General features: G+C 36.4%; 1 protein-coding gene across 1 annotated transcript; it reads right to left on the bottom strand.

Moving 5' to 3' along the window:
• Positions 1 to 11: 11 nt before the first annotated feature.
• smad3b (SMAD family member 3b) lies at positions 12 to 19,174 on the bottom strand. The gene is made up of 9 exons (XM_052582068.1): positions 18,767 to 19,174; positions 9,809 to 10,002; positions 9,544 to 9,669; positions 6,494 to 6,568; positions 6,364 to 6,414; positions 3,494 to 3,706; positions 3,255 to 3,392; positions 2,965 to 3,109; positions 12 to 2,224 (listed from the first exon to the last, which is right to left on the bottom strand). The coding sequence occupies exons 1-9, from the start codon at positions 18,967 to 18,969 to the stop codon at positions 2,101 to 2,103; spliced, it is 1,269 nt and encodes a 422-aa protein (XP_052438028.1). The 5' UTR covers positions 18,970 to 19,174; the 3' UTR covers positions 12 to 2,100.
• Positions 19,175 to 19,801: the final 627 nt, after the last annotated feature.

Here is a 19,801-nt window from a genome sequence, read left to right as displayed (position 1 = left end):
AGTCTGAAACGTTGCTCTTAAATCTTTTATTATTAAAACTTCCATAAGTCAATATGACAGTGAATGCAAGAGAAGTAAACATGAGTGTAACATTACAGAAAAGCAAAAAGGAAATTCAGGGGAACCAAGAACTAAATTAAATGAAATTTTAAATTTATGCATTTAGCAGACGCTTTTATCCAAAGCGACTTACAGTGCATTCAAGGCTATCAATTTTTACATATCATGTGTTCCCGGGGAATCGAACTAAGCAGCAGTTTCATAATATGAATGAAATTACTGACACTGTAAGACAAAGAATGTTGTATTTGCTTCCAAATCAAGAGTGCAAGAAAATAAACAGGTTATAAGCAATATACCAGCAAAATCTGAATAATATCAACAGTCCAATGTGTGCTTTGGCCCTGTTGAGTCACAGATGCCGACAAGATTAATAGCAAAAAAACATAACTTGGGGGAAATCGAAGACGAGCATCAGTTGTTCAATAAAAATCAAACCGAGATTGTCAGGATTTCCACAATCAGTGATTCAGAGCTTATTCCTTGAGACCAGACATCTTCCAACAAAATATGAAACATGCTTTTGGACTGCTGATGTACAGTATATGCTGTTAAAAGCCAGACCATGCATTGAGTTAGTTGTTGAATGTCAGTACTAAACAAATCAAGGGATTGGAATAACATGATGAGCAAAGTGTCCACATAAAAATCTAGCCATTTACAATATTCTCTTGTGAAATCAACTTTTACATGTAAATACATGCTTTCCAAGAGCTGCCAGCAGTACCTGCCTTCTATTTTTCAGTGAAAAATAAAAACTCTAAATAGTGGAAATTTTTTTTACCCACTCAGAAATCAGACGGTAAAACCGCATAGTATGTAAAGACATGAAATGTTGTTAGTTGTTAAACAAGTTTTGAGCTCAATGGATTGACAGTACTGAGTTTCAGACATGCCTTCGATGCTCCAATCATACAAAGAACAGAATCAATGAAAGGACAATGAAATCAGGCGACTGCTGAAAAGAAAAGTAAAGTAAAGACTAATGGTTGTGAGTTTTCACAGGCAGAATCCAGTCATTTCGATAGAGGAGTCTCTGCAATCATGAAAAAATCTGATGCTAAATATATTCACAACATTGTTGACAACAGACTAAAAATCAGTGAAGTTTTGCTAATGTGACATCTTTTTATATCTGTGTGTAACGTGACAAGTTTCTTAATTGCAATACCCTATGGCAGCAGTAAAAATATACTTTTTCGCAATCTCCATTCAGTTTATAATGCAAAAATACTTAATACAAAATGTATTTGCTGAGCATAAGTCAAACTGTAACCATCAAGTTCAAGAAATAAAATGGCACTATTAGCTACTAGCATTTGTCACTGACAAATTTCCAATGCTATTTTCTTGTTCACGCCATCACTGGGTGCTTTTCCAAACAAGTGCTTTTCATAATCAAGGCTAAGTAACTCTGTTACAACTCTATACACTCAGTTCCTGTATATAAACCTGGTCGACCGTGCATATGAGACCAAAGGCAATCAACATTATATATAGAGACCTGTCCAGCGCAGTGCAATTTACTTACACACAAACAGCTTCCCGAAGCACTAGTATACTGTAAAAGTTCACACACAACCCCTTCACTGAAGGTGGTGGAAACGAAGCACTCTTTGAGGCCCCCCCATGAGGATGTTTATGATTTTGAGCAATCATATTCTGAGCCCAAGATTCGAATACCTTCAGATCAAATTAAATGCGTGATACACTTCTCGATCAAAACAAAAACGGACAAAATCATGATTTCATTTTCACATTTAAATTCACAATGAGGAAAATGCCTCATTTCAAACACTGAGGAAATATGATCCATGCTCCTTGCGTGTCATTGTTCAAAGTGCTTCAACTGTACGTGTCTATTTTTGCCCACAGCAAAATCTTAGGATCTGTAAAAGATCAAGTGACAGTCTGAGGAGTCCAGCAGGTGTTTTGTCTCCCCCGTCCTCGGTTTCGCTCTGTTTGTTTGCTTGGCATTCAGCAGCAACAGAAGATGTCATTAGAAAGGTAAAGTTACATGAAACGGGCTGAGGGTTTGTCCTATGAGACGCTGGAGCAGCGGAGGTTCGGAGAGCCCATCTGAGTGAGCACTTTGTCCAGCCACTGCAGGGGGCCGTTGAGATGCAGCTCAATCCAGCAGGGGGTGCTGGTCACTGTCTGCCTCCTGCAGGAGAGAGAATCTGGGTCACTAATGTGCTTCCATGCCTGCAGAGCATTTTTAACAAACTACAGACCAGCCAGGAATATCCATTTTACATAATCAAGGGCAACCATTAGCTTTTTCTGTGCTACTGTCACAGAAATCAAGTGATTAAATGCCATTCATGGATTTGTTTTTAATACTCAGTATTTATGAGTAGTGAATTACGAAGAACAGATTTAGAAAAGCAAGTTTAAATATTAAATGGTAGAATTAAGTAAAATATTATTACAATTTAAAAGAAATGTTTTCTATTGTAATTCATTCCTGTGATGGCAAAGCTCAATATTCTCGTTTTTATTCAATTACTAAGCCTCACACTGATCCTTCAGAAAATCATTCTAATGTTGATTAGATTTTTTTTTTATGGCTTATTTGTTTCGGGTCAGTGGTAAACTGTTTTGTTCTTGGCTCAAGGAAAACACAGTTACTTTTTATTAAATCATAATTTTCCAGGACATTTGACATTTTCCATGTGATTTCCAGGACTGGAAAATAAGTCCTCAGTTTTCCAGGATGCGTGTAGAGTATATATAATCATTATACAACAGAATATAAAAGTTTTAAAAAGAAAAAAAGACAAGACAATATATATAATTTCTCTTGCAGAATAAAAGTATTAATTTCTTTCAAAAAGAAAAAAACTGATCGTAAGCTTTTGAATGGTAATGTATGTGCTTTCTCTGATGAGTGTCTTGGCTTACCGGTATTCTGCCCCCCAGCCTTTGACGAAACTCATGCGAATGGTGCACATGCGGGTCAGCTGGTAAACAGCCTCAAATCCCTGATTCACTGATTGGGCCAACAGAGCTGCAAATTCCTGATTATTGAAGATCTTCAGATTACAGCCTGAGGCAAACACAAATGTACATGCTTGAGTGCTTCTATGAAACAGGAGGAGGAAGTCTGACACTAGAACATGCTTGAGTGACTCACAGGATGTATATACAGAGCTGCACATTCGTCCAATCAGTACACGGACGGGCTGACTCACCTGGAGGAATCTTACATACTGTGGCAGGGTGCCAGCCATACCGCTGGTTACAGTTCGGACTCTGGACGAAAATAGCACTGTCGCTCAGACACTCAGCAAACACCTCACCGCCGATGTAATACAAACGCACACCTCGGCCTGAGGAAAGGGTAAGAGGTTAAACAGATTCGGTTTATTTCAGAAACGCTTGATTCCGATATCATCCAGTACGTTATTTTACAGACGTGAGCTGAATGTACCGATGTGTCTGCGCGTCAGTTCCACGGCTGCATTGCGGTTGACGTTGGACAGCAGGCCCAGACAGAAGCGCTCTGCGTTAGAGGGGTCTGTAAAGCCATCTACGGTCAGAGACGGTTGCGAGGCATGGAAAGTCTCGCCCACACGCTGATTCAGCTCGTAGTAGGAAATCGAGCACCAAAATGCGGATTCACAATATGTTACCGGCTGCAGATCTAACACACACACACACATATAAATGAGGATGAGAAGGGATCAGAGTTACAAAAAGAGTGCAGAACAAAGATAAAGTGTGAAAGAACTGGAAAAGCTCTGGACTTTGGAGTCCGGTGTAAAATCAGTGTCACATTGTGACAGAATGTGGCTCTTTGAAAACAGCAGGCTGTCCATGTGAAATTGGTTATTTGTTATTTTTACTGCAGGGCCTCCTGGTGTCTCTGCAGAGATAGAACAACCCAGCGACAGGATATTATTATTATTACATTACCCTGGGCTGACTGAGAGGACAGAAACAAAAGAGCCTTTTATTTGAGGTTTCCTCTTATACAGCTAAGAGGCAAAGCCCGAGACTGGGGCTCACTAACCACACACATGGTTGATTGTGACACGAGAGGGAACAAACTCCAACCCCCATTCAGCGATGGATTGACTAGTAGCTTATTAATATCGCTATATTATTTTTAGATGTAATCTTTAATCATTAAATAATAGTTCAAAATTAGCATCATTTAGTCAACTAAATAACTAATTATTAATCTTATTTATATAGAATTTATACATTTCGATGATACATTTTCAAGAAATTGGGGTCAGTAATATTTTTTGAAAAAATGTATACGTATTTTCCGGACTATAAGTTGCACTTTTTTTCATAGCTTGGCCTGTCCTGTGACTTATAGTCAGGTGCGACTTATTTATCAAAATTAATTTGACATGAACCAAAAGAAATGAACCAAGACAAAACATTACCGTCTCCAGCCGCGAGAGGGCGCTCTATGCTCCTGTAGTCTACACTGAAAACATAGAGCGCCCTCTTGCGGCTGTAGACGGTAATGTTTTCTCTTGGTTCTTGGGTCTAAATAAATGCGACTTATAGTCCGGTGCGACTTATACATATAGCAAAAGATTTCTAAAATGGTTATTTTACATAAATGCTGTTCTTTCTATTCATCAAATAATCCTGAAAATAAATGCATTTGCACTGCTTCCACAGAATATTAAACAGCAACAACTGTTTTCAACACTGATAATCATAAGAACTGTTTCTTGAGCAACAAATCATCACATTAGAATGATTTCCAAAGAATCATGTGACACAGAAGACTGGAGTGATGCAAATTCAGCTTCTCTAACACAGGTATAAATTATATGTTAAAATACATTACAACAGAAAACAGTTCTTTGAAATTGTAATAATATCACAAAATATTTGTGAGTATAAAAACATTTTTTTTAAATGGTCTCTGCACTGTGCACCTTTCTTTTGTATACACCTTTTGTTTTTGTTTTTTCTTCAATATGATCTAACTTTTCTACCTATGCAAAAGAGGATAAGTGCATAACTCAAACTCAATGTGTGGTGCAGACATTTACTTAGTATACATTGACCAACCACCTGACCACCAACATTATTAACCTTCTTAGTGTGACTAGTTGTCCAGACAATCAATCTAACTTGCTGATTCTGAAATTATAACAATATACTGTATATCTGTGTGCACATGGCTAAATGATTTAAACAGCTAAAGCCTGAGACACACTGCATGATTTTCGGTTGTCCCAGATGAAAGATTGGCATTGTGAAACAATCGTGAGGATTTCTGTGATAGTACCATCGATTAGGAGCTACTATGTCGAACAATGAGAGAGGTTCAAAGTTGTCAAGGTTTTGTGACAAAAGATAGCTTACAATCATTTCCTGACTGTGTCAGAAATTCAGCATGTTCATCACAATGTTTGCTGCTAGGACCCATGATTACTGACCAGCCAATAAAAATGCTATATTAAATCAACGTGATGTGGCGCTAAAACATAAAAATATCCCTTCCTCTTCCTCTTTGTTTGAATTAAACCATTATTTTTTTATGACAGCAACTATCAAATTTTTTATATATAAAAAAAAAACTAATTGAAGTAGAAATATTATGTAATTGTAACTTTATTATTTAAAAACTGAATTGTGTAATTTTAACAGTTGTATTCTACAGTTTACAAATCAGTCAATTTTAACCTTTAATATTATAGTAATGTAGTACCAAATGACTCTCATGTATATTTTACAGCATAGGTAGAGAGATTTTTTTCCTTTGGCAAGTACTGTACCTGATATAGATCCAAAATTACTCGTGTTTTACTGCCAGTGACTCGTCCTAGTATTTTCTCATTGGCTCACTGAAGCTGAATCCCCTTATCACTAAATGACCTCTCACAGGACCAGGCAGGAAGACCAACGTTATGGAGAAAGTACGTCAGAGATAATCCAGCCAGATTAAAATCACAGTGGGGTGGAGTACTTACAGAAATCAGACTGACTCTGCATGGTTCCCATCACAACAAACACTTTTAGTGATGACTATTTTCATGAAAGAAACTACATCAACACGTGAAAGGCGAGAGGTGCCGACAGGAAAGCTTCAGTTTTCCCAAAAAGTGGTGACTTCGATACATTTTAAAATATCGGATAACTTCTAAAAGATTAAATTTTTTTAAAATACTTTTTTGTTAAACTATTTTCCACATGTTAGAATATTAGTAAAGAATGAGTAGATGTGTAAAAACGTTTGGTAATTTATAGCGCTTAGACAATCTAGGGGATCTTTATGAATACACAATATTTGGCTGTGAAACATTATGAATAAGTGTCTGTTCTTACCTAGGTTGCTGTTGGCAGGAGAGACAGGGTTGGGTGAAAGGTTTGGGGAGCCTAAAAAATAGAATTAGAACAAACAAATATAATTGGGTATCTCATAGCAACAACTTGATTGTGATGTCAGGGCTCTTACCTGTGTCCATGCTGTGGTTCATTTGGTGGTCGTTGGTTTCCCCATCCTCACTCAGGTAGCCTGGAGGAGGGGTCTCTGAAACATAAACCAGACATTTGTTATTATGAACCACACAAGACAGAGTTTTGTCTCCCTTCAGAACACATACTTAAATATTTTTAGAGTTATTAGGCGTGTTTGCTATTTATTTATATAGTAGCCTTAAATATCAGCTGATTCACAGAGGTACCAGAGACCGACACTGTATTGAAGCCAAAATCGTGTAAAACGAACTAGGGGTGGGCGATATGACAAAAAAACTAAAAAAAAAAATAACAAGAACAAAGTAGCAAATTACAAACAATAAGATAAATACAATAAAACAAAGAACAATTAAAAAAAGAAAGTTTTTCAGCCGAGTAGGTTTATTTAAAGTAGTAAGAAATACTACAGAAATTGAAATCAATTGTACAATTAAAACACTGCACAGTAGTGTTGTCAAAAGACCCGGTACTTCGGTAGCAAGTCGGTACTAAAAAGATGAAAATGTCACGGTACCAGGTTTCTTTAACTACCGGTGGTACCGAGGACCCGGTCAACCCGGTTCTTGACGCATACAGCGCTATGACTTCCGCGAAGCAGAAAATGCGGATGGAAACTCAAAATCCAGACATAAAAATGAAACTTACATTTTAATATGGACAGTCACGGAAATTGGTCAAAGTTAGCATAAATTAATCAAATCAAATCTCCATATGGGCCAGTATCTGTAAATGTTAAGCCACAAAAGTTGGTTGAAATATGAATCCGTGTTCTGCGTGTCTCTGTGTGAATGAATGAATGACAGAGACGTGCGGGTTTGTTTACTGCATAGACTGAAGCACGTGACGCTTGCAGTAATTTCAGCATGTGTCGTCTCAATGAGGACATAAATACATAAAGAACATCACCAGAAATGTTCTGAGTCACTTCACAAGCATTTGACCGTTTCATTTGAGTAAAACCAGTGTCAATTCAAAGGTATTCACAGTAACCCGTCAAAATAAAAGTTCAAGAAATATTACTATTGATTAGTAGAATGTATTTGATACTGCTACTACTGTTGAAAAAAATTAATACAACTTTATTTTTTAAAGAAATAAAATCACACAATATTTCTTCCATGTTTTAATTTTAATAGCAAATTCCCTTTATTTACCAAAAAATAAATTGTGTTTAAATTCATTCAGTCATTAATTAAAAGACCAATTAAATTTGAGTGAAACTTGTTTACTATTTTTCATAATTATATTACTTGTAGAAAAACTTTAAACATAACTGTAAATATGTATAAAAAATGGCATTGGTTTTATCTTTATGTTTTTTGTTTAGTTTTTTATTAACATATTTTTGTGTTTTGCTTTGGCACCGTAATCGGTACCGAGAACTGTGGATTTTCACTGGTATCCATACCGAATACTGAAATTTTGGTACCGTTACAACACTATCTTCACAGTCTACACTGTATTAATCAAATATGAATTATAAGTGATTCAATCAAGAGCAGCGAGTGACTTTCTCTTTGTCTTTAGTTTTTTTGATTAGCATAAACGACACAGACAGCAACAGGTTTATTATGCTGCTGTCACTTTAAGACCAGATTAACAGATCCAATATACTGATACATATCCAGTTTTCTCTCAACTGTATACATTCACTTATGACATAACCGTCTGTAAATATTCAACATAATAAGTGATCTGACCATTCAAGCACAATAAGGCCCCGTCCACACAGAGACGTGTTTCTGTGAATACGCACAAATTTTTTATCGGATAGGCATTTCGTCCACACGGATCTGGCGTTTTCGCAAGGTGAAACCGCTATTTTTTGAAACCGGGTCCCAGAGTGGATAAATTTGAAAACGCCGTCTTTGTATTTTCGTCTGGACGGCTAATCCGTGCATTTTCTGAACCGATGACGTCATCAGCCCACGTCTCCCCCCTAGTCAGACACCTCTACGTCACGTAACAGCAACAAAAACATGAACAAACACTGAACGATTGTCTTTTTATTAACTAACATTAACACTGATTAATAAATGTATTGTTCCATGTTCGTTTGTGTACCACGCGCAAGGTTTATGAGCATAGTCCAAGTCTTCTTCTCTGTTTTAAGTGTATCTCTGTGGCAGAATTACAGCCCCACATACTGGTCTGGCATGTATACTGCATCATTTTGCGGTTTCGTATAGACGCGGATATTTCTTGAGACGAGGAAAAAAAAGATCGGATTGGGGTAAGCTCCGTCTCCGTGTGGACGGGGCCTAAGATGTGGAAGTGAGATGAATTTGTGAGCTCATGCTGGCAGATTTCTGTAAACATACTTTAGATGTGTATCAGTTTTTCACAACTTACTGCACTTAATAACTATATTTCACATCAAGTGTATATTACTTTTTATTTTCTCATTCATGCATATTTCCTTATCACGCTAATGTGTCAATAACTTTAAGCATCACTGTGCTATACTGATGTAATTACTAACCACAAAATAAACAATATAGCAAGATCTCTAACAAATGACACTTTGTACTATTGGCACAATATAAACCATCATACCACCCAGCCCTACTAGTCACAGAATTAGAACTTGAAAGAGTGAAAACTTTCTTTACATTATGTGCTAGGATTTTCTGAAGCAATTTACTCAAATGCCACAGTGTAAATGCGTTGTATAGTGAGAAGGTCTACCTGAAAAGAGGAATTCTTTTACTCGAGTCATGTGAAACACTTTTACACTAACAGTCTTAAGTCCTCAATATGATGTTACCGGTCATGAGATCAGCACTTTGATCTCTTCTTGTCTTATTCGCTTTACCAACTTTGTTAAGATGCCAGACTAAACACTACTTGACAAAACAGCTTAAACGAACTGAGACACGACAAAATAAACTCAAGCAGATGTGTGTCTGTGAAGCAGCGTGTGAGTGTGTGTTAGAGTGAGCAATGCCTGTTGTGTGGTCCTGAGGCCATGTCTGGGTGAAAGTTAATGTGTGATTTTCAGAGAGAAAACAGAAAACATGTTTTCACCCGGTATATAGTTGCTCGGAGGCTCAATGCCCGCTGGGAATATGGTGTTCTCAGGGATAAAATCATCCAGTGGAGGGAAGTCTGTGGGGATGTCAGCATGCCGAGGAACCAGGACTGGAGGCAAAACTGAACACACGCACACAAGAAAAAAAAAGAAAAACTTAGTTTTCCCCCCAAAATCATTCAAATTAGTTTCATACACAAAACTGATTATGGAAGGAAACAGTCTTTGAATAACTAGAGGTAAAACACCAGTGGGGCTTACCTGGTGTCTCTACACGCTGGTAGTGGTAAGGGTTCACACACACCTCGTCCTTCTTCATATGGAAAGCAAACTCACACAAGTCTACAGCACGCAGCTCGTGGTGGGACTGCAGGTCAGGCCAGCGCCACAGCCGGCAGTAGATCACATGGGGAAGGCCTTTTCTGTGAGACACTTGCAGACGGCCATCCAGAGACCTGCACAAATTGTTCAAGGAGACAATGAAACAACTGGTCCCATAGAATTGACCACTTACACAAGAACTATTCCACCTTCTTTATCATAAAGCTACTGATGGATTGATTTGTTAAACAAATTCTGAAAATGAATGATTTTCATAATGATCAGTTAAGTCAGTTAGGTTGATGCTGAAAGAAAAGTAAACATGGATCATGTCTAGGAAAGTCCAATTCACAAATGAATGACTATTATGAGCTGGTTCTTATTATTAATCATAAGTATCATCTTAGCCAAAATGACTCATGTTATTGGTTTGAATTAGTTGAATGAGTCATTGAATCAGTAAACTGGAGCAGATCTTCAATGAACCCAAAGTCCTAATTAAGAAATGTTCAATGGAAAACGAAATCTAAATCAGTGTAATTATTGATTTTGCATGCTTAAAGTGCATTTAAAAGAAAACATATTCTAGAGATATTTATGTTGAATATATATGTTTCCTAAGGATTACTAAAGTAGTAAATTAATCATTAATTATATTTTTAGTGAAACAAAATCTGAAACATTAATTCATTGGTTTTCTATCAAAACTTATAATAGTATATTAAACTGCTGCAGAATATGTTTAACTGCTGTTTCTAAAACATAATCTACCATACTGCACCAGTGTACCAGTGTGTTATTAATGTGAAAGCCCAATAAATCTTGCCATGTGAGTCTTTTAATAGGCTTGCACTGGGTCAACCATTCATTTTCTGCAAAAGTGGGGATATTCAAATGGTGCAAGAGCCTCATTTAGTGGAAAGTGAAACAGGCATTATTTTCAAACGGGGGGAGAGGTCACTGGCTGTGAGCAGAAAAAAGCCACAGGAAAAAAAAACATGAATTGTTCTCATGGTATTGTGGTCTATGCTTCATGACAGCCATTGCTAATGAATTTCAACGCATTAATGCATTAATGCATTTTCACCCTACATTGGGAATTCTTTAAAAATGCTCAGACTCAGGGGACAGACACGAGATGAACAGAGAAAGTGAGTGAGTGAATTTAGAGGAAATACCAGGCTTGAGTTCAGGAGGGGAAAGACAGCGAGGCAGAGCAGACAGCAGACTGAGACGTGCGCCTGCACACTTTTCCAGTCTAGTGTTTACCTATTCATTCAGCTATGCACCAGCAGTATGAATGCCAGCATTCTGCACTAGAAATATCCACTAGGAACAGATGACATCTGTATTCACCAGACAGAATAAAAAAAATGACCCAGGCAGAAATTCATGTGCTGCCTAGATCATCTTTTTATGTATTATGTTTGGAAATTCAGCTTTAAATAATAACACTTAAAAGTAGTGGTTGACTGAAATGGGTTTTTATAATAGTGGATGTCCATTTCTAGAGAACAAGGTGAGTGAATTTAGGTGCTATCCATTTATCGTAATGAACTATGAGATATACAGAAGAAATAATATAAGACTCAATAGCATTCAAACATCATACAATTATTTCAGAAAATGTATTTACCATATTTTTCGGACTATAAGTCGCACCTAAGTATAAGTCACATCAGTTCAAAAATACGTCATGATGAGGAAAAAAACATACATAAGTCGCACTGAACTATGTCTCATTTATTTAGAACCAAGAACCAAGAGAAAACATTCTACAGCCGCGAGAGGTCGCTCTAAGCATCCCTCTGTGCAGCACAGAGCGCCCTCTGGCGGCTGGAGATGGTAATGTTTCTCTTGGTTCATTTCTCTCGGTTCATGTCAAATTAATTTTGATAAATAAGTTGCACATGACTATAAGTCGCAGGACCAGCCAAACTATGAAAAAAAGTGTGACTTATTGTCCGGAAAAAACGGTAGCCGAAAATCTCTAAATTGCAAAAATAGTGTGATTAATTGTTCTGTCACTCAAAATATTTACAACGCTAAAAGCATTTAAAGGGATATTCGGCTCAAAACTTTAAATTCTGTCTTTATTTACTCCATATGACTTATGCGCTATATATTTCAAGCCTTCCAAAGCCGTACATTAGTTTCATGTGAAATTTAAATCACTGCAGAGCTTGCCCTCTACTGCAGCCTAAAATATGGCTTCTTTTATTGTACTGAATCAGGCCGGATGTCAATGACATCATCAAATTACTAGATTTGAGTGCTTCAGAAGGCAAGATTTTAAATAGAGTAAAATCTCAAGACATTTGGACCCTTTCAGTCACTATGAACTCATGAAGTCTATAAGCTATTTGATGATTCTATAAAAAATATCTTCATGTGCCACATAAAAATAAAATTAATAAAAAATTAATAGCCTCAAAATAATAAAAACGTTTTAGGTGAAGCATTTCTTAATTTCGCTCTTCGAACATCTACACCATAATCACGTTTCAATAAGTAAGTTAGCCGACTGCACATGCATTCAATCCACCATCAGACAAGACACTTAAAGCTTTTGACCAGACCTTCTGCGAGTTTGCAACCCAACAAAGAGAAGACAGACTATCCCATTGTCTGACTCAGTCTACAGAGACAAAGCAAAGTCCTGGAGTCTCCCACAGTCACAGCTCAGCTGAAAACGGACACACGATTCCAATTCCTTCTGTTCAAGTCAAACTGACCCCCAGAATGACCTGAAAGTCACACACAGCAGAACTCATTTCACCCTTCTGTCTAAGCCAAGATTAGGCATACATACACATATATACATATATACACACACTGCCTCGCTAAAAACAATACTGGAGTAACAACATGACCGAAACCAGTCATCAACAAAACAATAAAAAAATGTAATAAAAAGGGTGCCGGAGAGTGCTAACGAGGGAAGACGTGTGCGTGTGGCTCACCAATAGCCTCAACTTTCCTCTTTAAGCAGCAGTGTTTGTTGTCTACTCTACCACATATCTCACATAATCCGTATCTGTGGAGTCACACTAAATCCATTAGTCATCATCATGGACCCTAAAAGGCCCCTGACCTCAATTCTAACCAGTTTTGCCACTGAATTGTTCCATAACTGTCTATCTAAAAGACAGATCAGAAATTACACTAATAATTTCACACTCAGACGATAGCCCTTAAAAGACTTATTAAAAGACATTTTCAGCAGATAGCATGAATGTCTCTTTGGTTAAAAGCTTTCAGAATGTCTGCTCTGTTTGAATAAGCGAGTTGAGCAGGAAGTAGCATAACCTCAGAAACTCAGAGCCTGTGAGAAGGTGATGATTTCCTGCTCTTGTTCTGTTGCACACATGTGCAGTCTTCCCCTTGCCACCCAGATAGCCACTAATGCAAAGAAGATTTCATCCAGAAAAACAGAGAACAAATTTGTGTAGGTTGCATCAGGACCTCACAGACTGTATGACACAGCCGAGAATATTCAAACCCAACCAACGCCAACCTTTTACACAGGGATCAACTGATTATCGGCCAGGCCAATTATCGGCGCCGATGTTAAGCATTTAATTGGTATCACCCATTTTCAAAACAGATTAATTTGTAACGTGCTATTTGGCTCTTATGCATAATACAGCCTGTCACAACTCACCATTCTGTGGCCTAAAACAATCTCCACCCACCGCTCATCTGATTTATTGGGAGTCAGGAGTCCGTCCAATCAATGCTGAATTCACTCTCACTCCGAAAGCGCTTGCTAACTGGAGCTGCTTCAGTGATCAAACATCAGTTTTCTCTCAAAGGTAATGCAGCAGCAGACATTGCGTAAGTTGCTATAAATCACAACCCAATAACATAACACTGAAGTTGCAAAACACCTCAATATTACCTATGATTTCTGCGATGCGAAAAACGTGAATGGAATCGCGGAAGCCAGTCATATAAATATTATTTAACATGTAATTTAAACATGTTAGCACACCAAAAATCATCCCGCCACAGCTGCAGCTTCTTACTGACAACATAACACCCCTCGCATCTTTCACAGTCCGGTAATAAGCAGAGAACACAGAGCAGGACTTGAATATCGGCGCGGGATTGCGGCTATTAATAATAATTCTACTCATTCACACAGGTTCTGCATTTATAACGCAATGTCAGATGACGGAATGTATAATTTGCATGTGCTTTTCAGTCATGAAAGCTAACTCGCACGCTCTCATTTTCTGTGCTCCCACAGATCGCGATAAGAAGAGTTTGAATAATTATTGAAGGAGTTTGCAAATGTGATATTGATTTAATACAACAGTTCAATAAACAAGTACTGCACGATTTCGCTCCATTTCATCAATGAAAATAGTTCCAAATAAAGTAACAGCTCAACCGCTTCGCATCTCTAAAAGCAAATACAACATGTTTCATTCATGAATGAAAGTGTGTTTTTTAACTATTTAGTCAGTGAGTCAAGATTACTCATTCATAAAGAGTCACTTGCTTCATTCCCAAATAAATCAGCCATTCAAATGAATCAGTTGAATGAATGAATGATTCAGTGCTAAAATCAGTGACATTCTGCCACCTGCTGCCAGTTTCAGTTTAATTTTTAAGCATAATTTCAGTTATTTTAATCATTTAATATTTTTGTATTCATTAAATGTCTGTAAATGTCCCTACAAGTCACTGTGCACCCTCTGTAGTACAAATTACTGTTTTATTAATACTAATTTCATATGATTGGTAACTTGTCTTATTCTACTTAATATTATATTGTTTTAAATGAACATTTTAAAGCATAAACATACATTTTGGAAATTAAATTATAAAAATTATGCCATTCTTTGCCATTGCAAAGAAAATACTCATGGAGGTCACTTTAGGGAGTCACATTTGACCTTGTATTAGAAAGGTAAATTTTTTATCTGAATTTTTGATTATTGATCAGAAGGTGCTCCTAATTATTTTTAATTATTAGGACAAGTGCTCCTTATTACAAGTAGAAAAACACTGATTTTAAACTGGGTGTGTGAATGGTATGGCTGTGGAATGGGGTTTGGCTGAGGAAGAAATTTCAGTCAAAGATAATAAATTTTTTTTTTTTTTTTTGCTTTAACCCCTGACTGCTACAACAATTACAACTTTTGTTTAAAAGAATAAATCACACGATACAATATTTCATCCGTTTTAATGTTAATAGTAACCCTTTGTTTGCAAAAAATAACGTTTTTAACTCTTATTTGATTAAAAGATATATTAAATTGATTTATGCCTTCAATTGAAAATAGTTGCAGTCTTCTTAATAACAACTACAACATAGTTATAAAGACAATTAAATGATTCACACTTCTTTTATAATTTTTTTAAGTTAATCAATTGATGTGCATTAGATGATCAAATTGAACACTTGTAGGTTATGATTTAGTCATCAAAAAAGAATTAATGTGGAGTTATAAGAGGTTATGCTATTACACATACATTTCTAATATGTAAATTATTGAAGCCAAATACTTACATTTCCCCAAGCTGTTTAGTTGTAGTACAGTATTCATACTTCATAGGCTTAATCATGAAACATACAGTGGCCCCGCTTTTATCTTTCTCTTTATATTACCCTTATTGCAAATGGATGCACAGAGAAAGACAAGAGTAAGAGTAACAGTGTGGGAGTACTACACTCAACCAACACCAGGGAAGGCAGTTATTGTCATTTTGACATTAATTTTCATTAAACACCAGACATAAATATTGGATATCGTTCTACTTGATATGTAATAATCAGTATCGGCCTTGAAAAACACATATCGGTCGACCCCTATTTTTACACTCAACCACAATCCAGTGAACATCCCACACTCTCCTCCAGACCTTGTACTGCATTCTTGATCTTTGAATAACCATGCCACATATTGTGTTGAGTAAACACACTCTCAGCTGTGTTTAACGCACTGAGAAAGTCTGCCTGAGCACAAGTGTGTGAACAACGTTTTGTGGGGATTGGCTTACAATATTCAGATATGGTCATAAAAAGGTTGCTTGACACAGTAGTACAGACAATAGATGCAGCAAAGAAGCATAAACATGAATTTCCTGTGTGAAAGCTTCTATAAAAGGCGCAGGATGTATGTGGTCAAACTGTAGAATACCAAAATTCAGCAACACAAGTGCTTAAGTCAGGCACAGCATGATCCGATCTATCACACTTTTTTGTTAACTAGCTCAGGAATCAGGATACTGACAATGCACATACTGTCCAAATAACAGTTAGCAGCGATAGACTTGCAAGGTCTACTCAAGTTTTCACCTTGTTAACTGTCTCAACAGTATTCAAAGAAATCACTCTCAATTTAAAAACATCTGCAGGTTCACTTTATTTTGTCCAATGTCTCATTTTAAATATTTTGGACAATATTAATTATTTACCAAAAAAAATAAAAATAAAATAAATGTACTTATCCTCATGGCATCAAAGATGTAAATGGGTTTCGTCATTGTAACAGAATTGGAGAAATTTAGCACTAAAATCACTTGCCATGGATTCTCTGCAGTGAATGGGTGCCATCAGAATGGGAGCCTAACCAGTTGATAAAAACCTGACAGTCAGCTGATGATTGTGAAGTGAAAATTTGCATGTTTGTAATAAATAATCCATCGTTGCTTTTACCCAATATTTGCAAAATGTTACTTCCAGCTAAATTAGAGTCAGCTATTCATAATATTGCTATTAATTTTATTGCTTTTCAAGTCATCCGATCTGAATCAGGAGAAAATAAGCACAAGTGCACAGATTTATAAGTGAAAACTCCAAAACTGTGAGGAAACATCATTACGGTTTATGGACTAGTGTTTTAGCCAGATGGTTTAAGGTTTAAGTTAAATACCTAAATGATGCAATTTTTTCTTACAAACACAGAGTTGGACACTTCCCAAGGTGTTAACTGATGGACTGACATTGCGTGGATTACTTTGTTAATAAAACATCATTTATTAACACTATAGCCCTATTCACATGAGATGAGTATTGTCTGGGGACCTTGTGTGATTTTGAAATTCAAGCTTTATTTAAATTTTCTACAAATTGTACGGTGTAGTGATATGACAGCATCAAAAATACTATCCAACACTCCAACGCAGCTCCATCTTTCAAGAAAGATGGATAAAAATGGTGCACAGGAAACAAAAACCTCGAAAAAATGATATATGACCCACCAAATGCTGGCCAAATCACAGAAATGCCAATTCGCACGGACTGGTATTATCACAGGATGGCAGTGTTCGGCAAAATATGGTAGGTCATCTACGGGGGAATTTTTACTTTACAATTTACAGACATGGCCGGTTTGCAAGGGATTTATATCACAGACAAATTCCACAATTATTACAAATGACTGGAGGTCACCAGGTAATACTAATCCCAATAAAGTTTATGTTAGTCACCAGGGGATTCCCACTGAGAATGACACGAGTCTCAACTATTTATCTGTTTGAACAGACCTGCATGGACAGGAAGCATTCTTAACATTATTAGTAATGATAATTACTAATAATAATTTTCTATTATTATTTTAGCTTCCAACTATTATTGTGGATTTTGCCATTAATAAATCAAAATTATTCACTAAAAATGGCACATACTCTGCATATAATACTTGATAATATCAACTAAAAATATGCATATCGCTGTGCACAAACCACAAAGGCTTTGTTTTTTCATCTGTAGGACTACTAATTCTCCAAATCCTTTTACTCATGACAAAATGTTCTGAGTACAATTGGATATAACTACCACAGAGGTTATGATATAACAAGCTTTACCCTCCTCCATCACCACCATTCTAGGACACAGGGAACAAGCACGTCCATTCACAGACAAATTTTACAATACTACTAAAATACACACAACAGCATGTAATTTACCCAAAATCTGTTAAAATTACATGATACAAAGCAATCACATTCACTAGTTGCAATGATTTTTTTTTTTTTTTAGATAGACTGCTCTTTAACCTCACTACTGACCATTCACTGAAAGGTGTTACTCTAAGATTCCCGAAAATTCATTACATATACTAATAAGGTTTGATCTGTAAACTGTAAATGAACGCGCAATCCAGCTATGAAAAGTATTATTTGTCAAAACAGCCACAATCTGCCCCAGATATCACACAGACTGTTATATAACAGATTAGCTTGGCACACTGGTGTTTGGCATTTTATTTAGCCTGAACATTTAACTTTATCGCAGCCGTTTAAACTGTCTGTCTGTTATGAATATAGATGGGTGACGTTTATGGTTATCAATAAAAGCTTTCACAACCAACTCAATTAAAAGTAACGAGTGTTTTTCACCATACTAACACATAGTCCAGCTAATTTAGCTGACAACTGCTTGTATGAATGCTACCAAACCGAGACCGCTTAACATGAAAACGCGATATTATAATAATAACCAAAACATTTATTTATTTATTTATTTATTCTCTAGATACTGTAGGAATCTAGACGTGACACTGAAAGAAAAAATGCAACGCAATAATGGCTTTAGCATGCTAACGTTAGTCAACTTAGGCGCGCACTTAAATGTAACTGTCAAAAAACATTTAACGTTAGATGGTTTACTAATGAAACAGCTGCCAGAGTACTGGAGAACACATTAACAATTTAACCAGTGCTAGAAAAGTTTGTTAAAATGTGAATATCTGTTGGCTTTTGCTAGTTAGCATTGTTAGCTTCACAGAGTTCTTGGTTGTATATGGACGTGTCTCAAAAAACTACTAACTTCTCTACCTAGACACCTTGTTTGTGAACCGAATTTGCTTTCAGAACGATGCCCAAAATGCCATCTAGGTAGGCAGCTCGCATGTTTTGAGACACAGTCTACAGTATGTGTACCTCGGTATAGTGATGCATTTGGTGTTGATATTCTGGGTGGTGATGGCCTTCTCCAACTCCTCCAACTGTCCTGTCTTCTTTAACTTCTTCACCAGACTCTTCACTGCTTTTTCACACCATTTCTCCTCCTGTCCGTTCTGCTCACCCTTCTTCCAGCCCAACAGTCTCTTCACAATCGGTGGCGTGAAAGGTAATATAGACATCTTTAGTAACTCAACAACAGATTCAAATATGTTCCTTATCAGGGGACTACAAAGTCCTATGCTTTTAAAGACGTAGCGTCGGTGGACCTGTGAAATGGCCAGCTCAAAACGAATAGAAAGTTTATGCCCATAGAGTCAGATTGGCGGATGCTGTTCAGCCCCTCGGGTCTGTTGGAAGTGAACCGCACGCACACAGTGAACTCCTCCAGCGAGACACAGCGCTGTCTGGACCCGCCCCTCCTCATCTACTCCCTACTCCCACTCTTTAGTTTAGACGTTAAATATTTTATTAGAAATAAAAACATTCATTCATTAGGAAAAATAATGTATAGGCCTAATACTTTTTAGTGTTTTAAAATTCATTTTAAAGATGTCTATAGGCCTATACATAAACACATCCTAAATGTGCAACACATTATATATTTAGAAAAATACCATTTCTTACGAATACGAAATTATGTAGTGTCAATTAAATAAAAATTATATTCTATTCCACTCTATTATTATATTACTACTGTCAGTTTTACCATAATATTATGATTACATGCACACTGTGTAATTTAGTATTTATATAATTAGAGATTTTATAAATAAAAACATTAATATCCATTGTGTTCCTAACATTGATTCATTCATTAGACAAAATAAGATATACTTTTTACTGTCATTTTAAAATTAATTTTAGAAATTATATTACAACTCATCCTATGTTTAACACATTTATTTATTTAGAAAAATGTAAGATACATTTTTGTGTTTAAAAAGATATTATATTTATATTGTAATATATTATACTAATTATATTATAGTATAGTATAGTATACTACTACTG

Source organism: Carassius gibelio, chromosome B18, assembly GCF_023724105.1.
Source record: "Carassius gibelio isolate Cgi1373 ecotype wild population from Czech Republic chromosome B18, carGib1.2-hapl.c, whole genome shotgun sequence".
Lineage (NCBI taxonomy): Eukaryota > Metazoa > Chordata > Actinopteri > Cypriniformes > Cyprinidae > Carassius > Carassius gibelio.
This window is presented reverse-complemented; position numbering and strand designations above follow the sequence as displayed.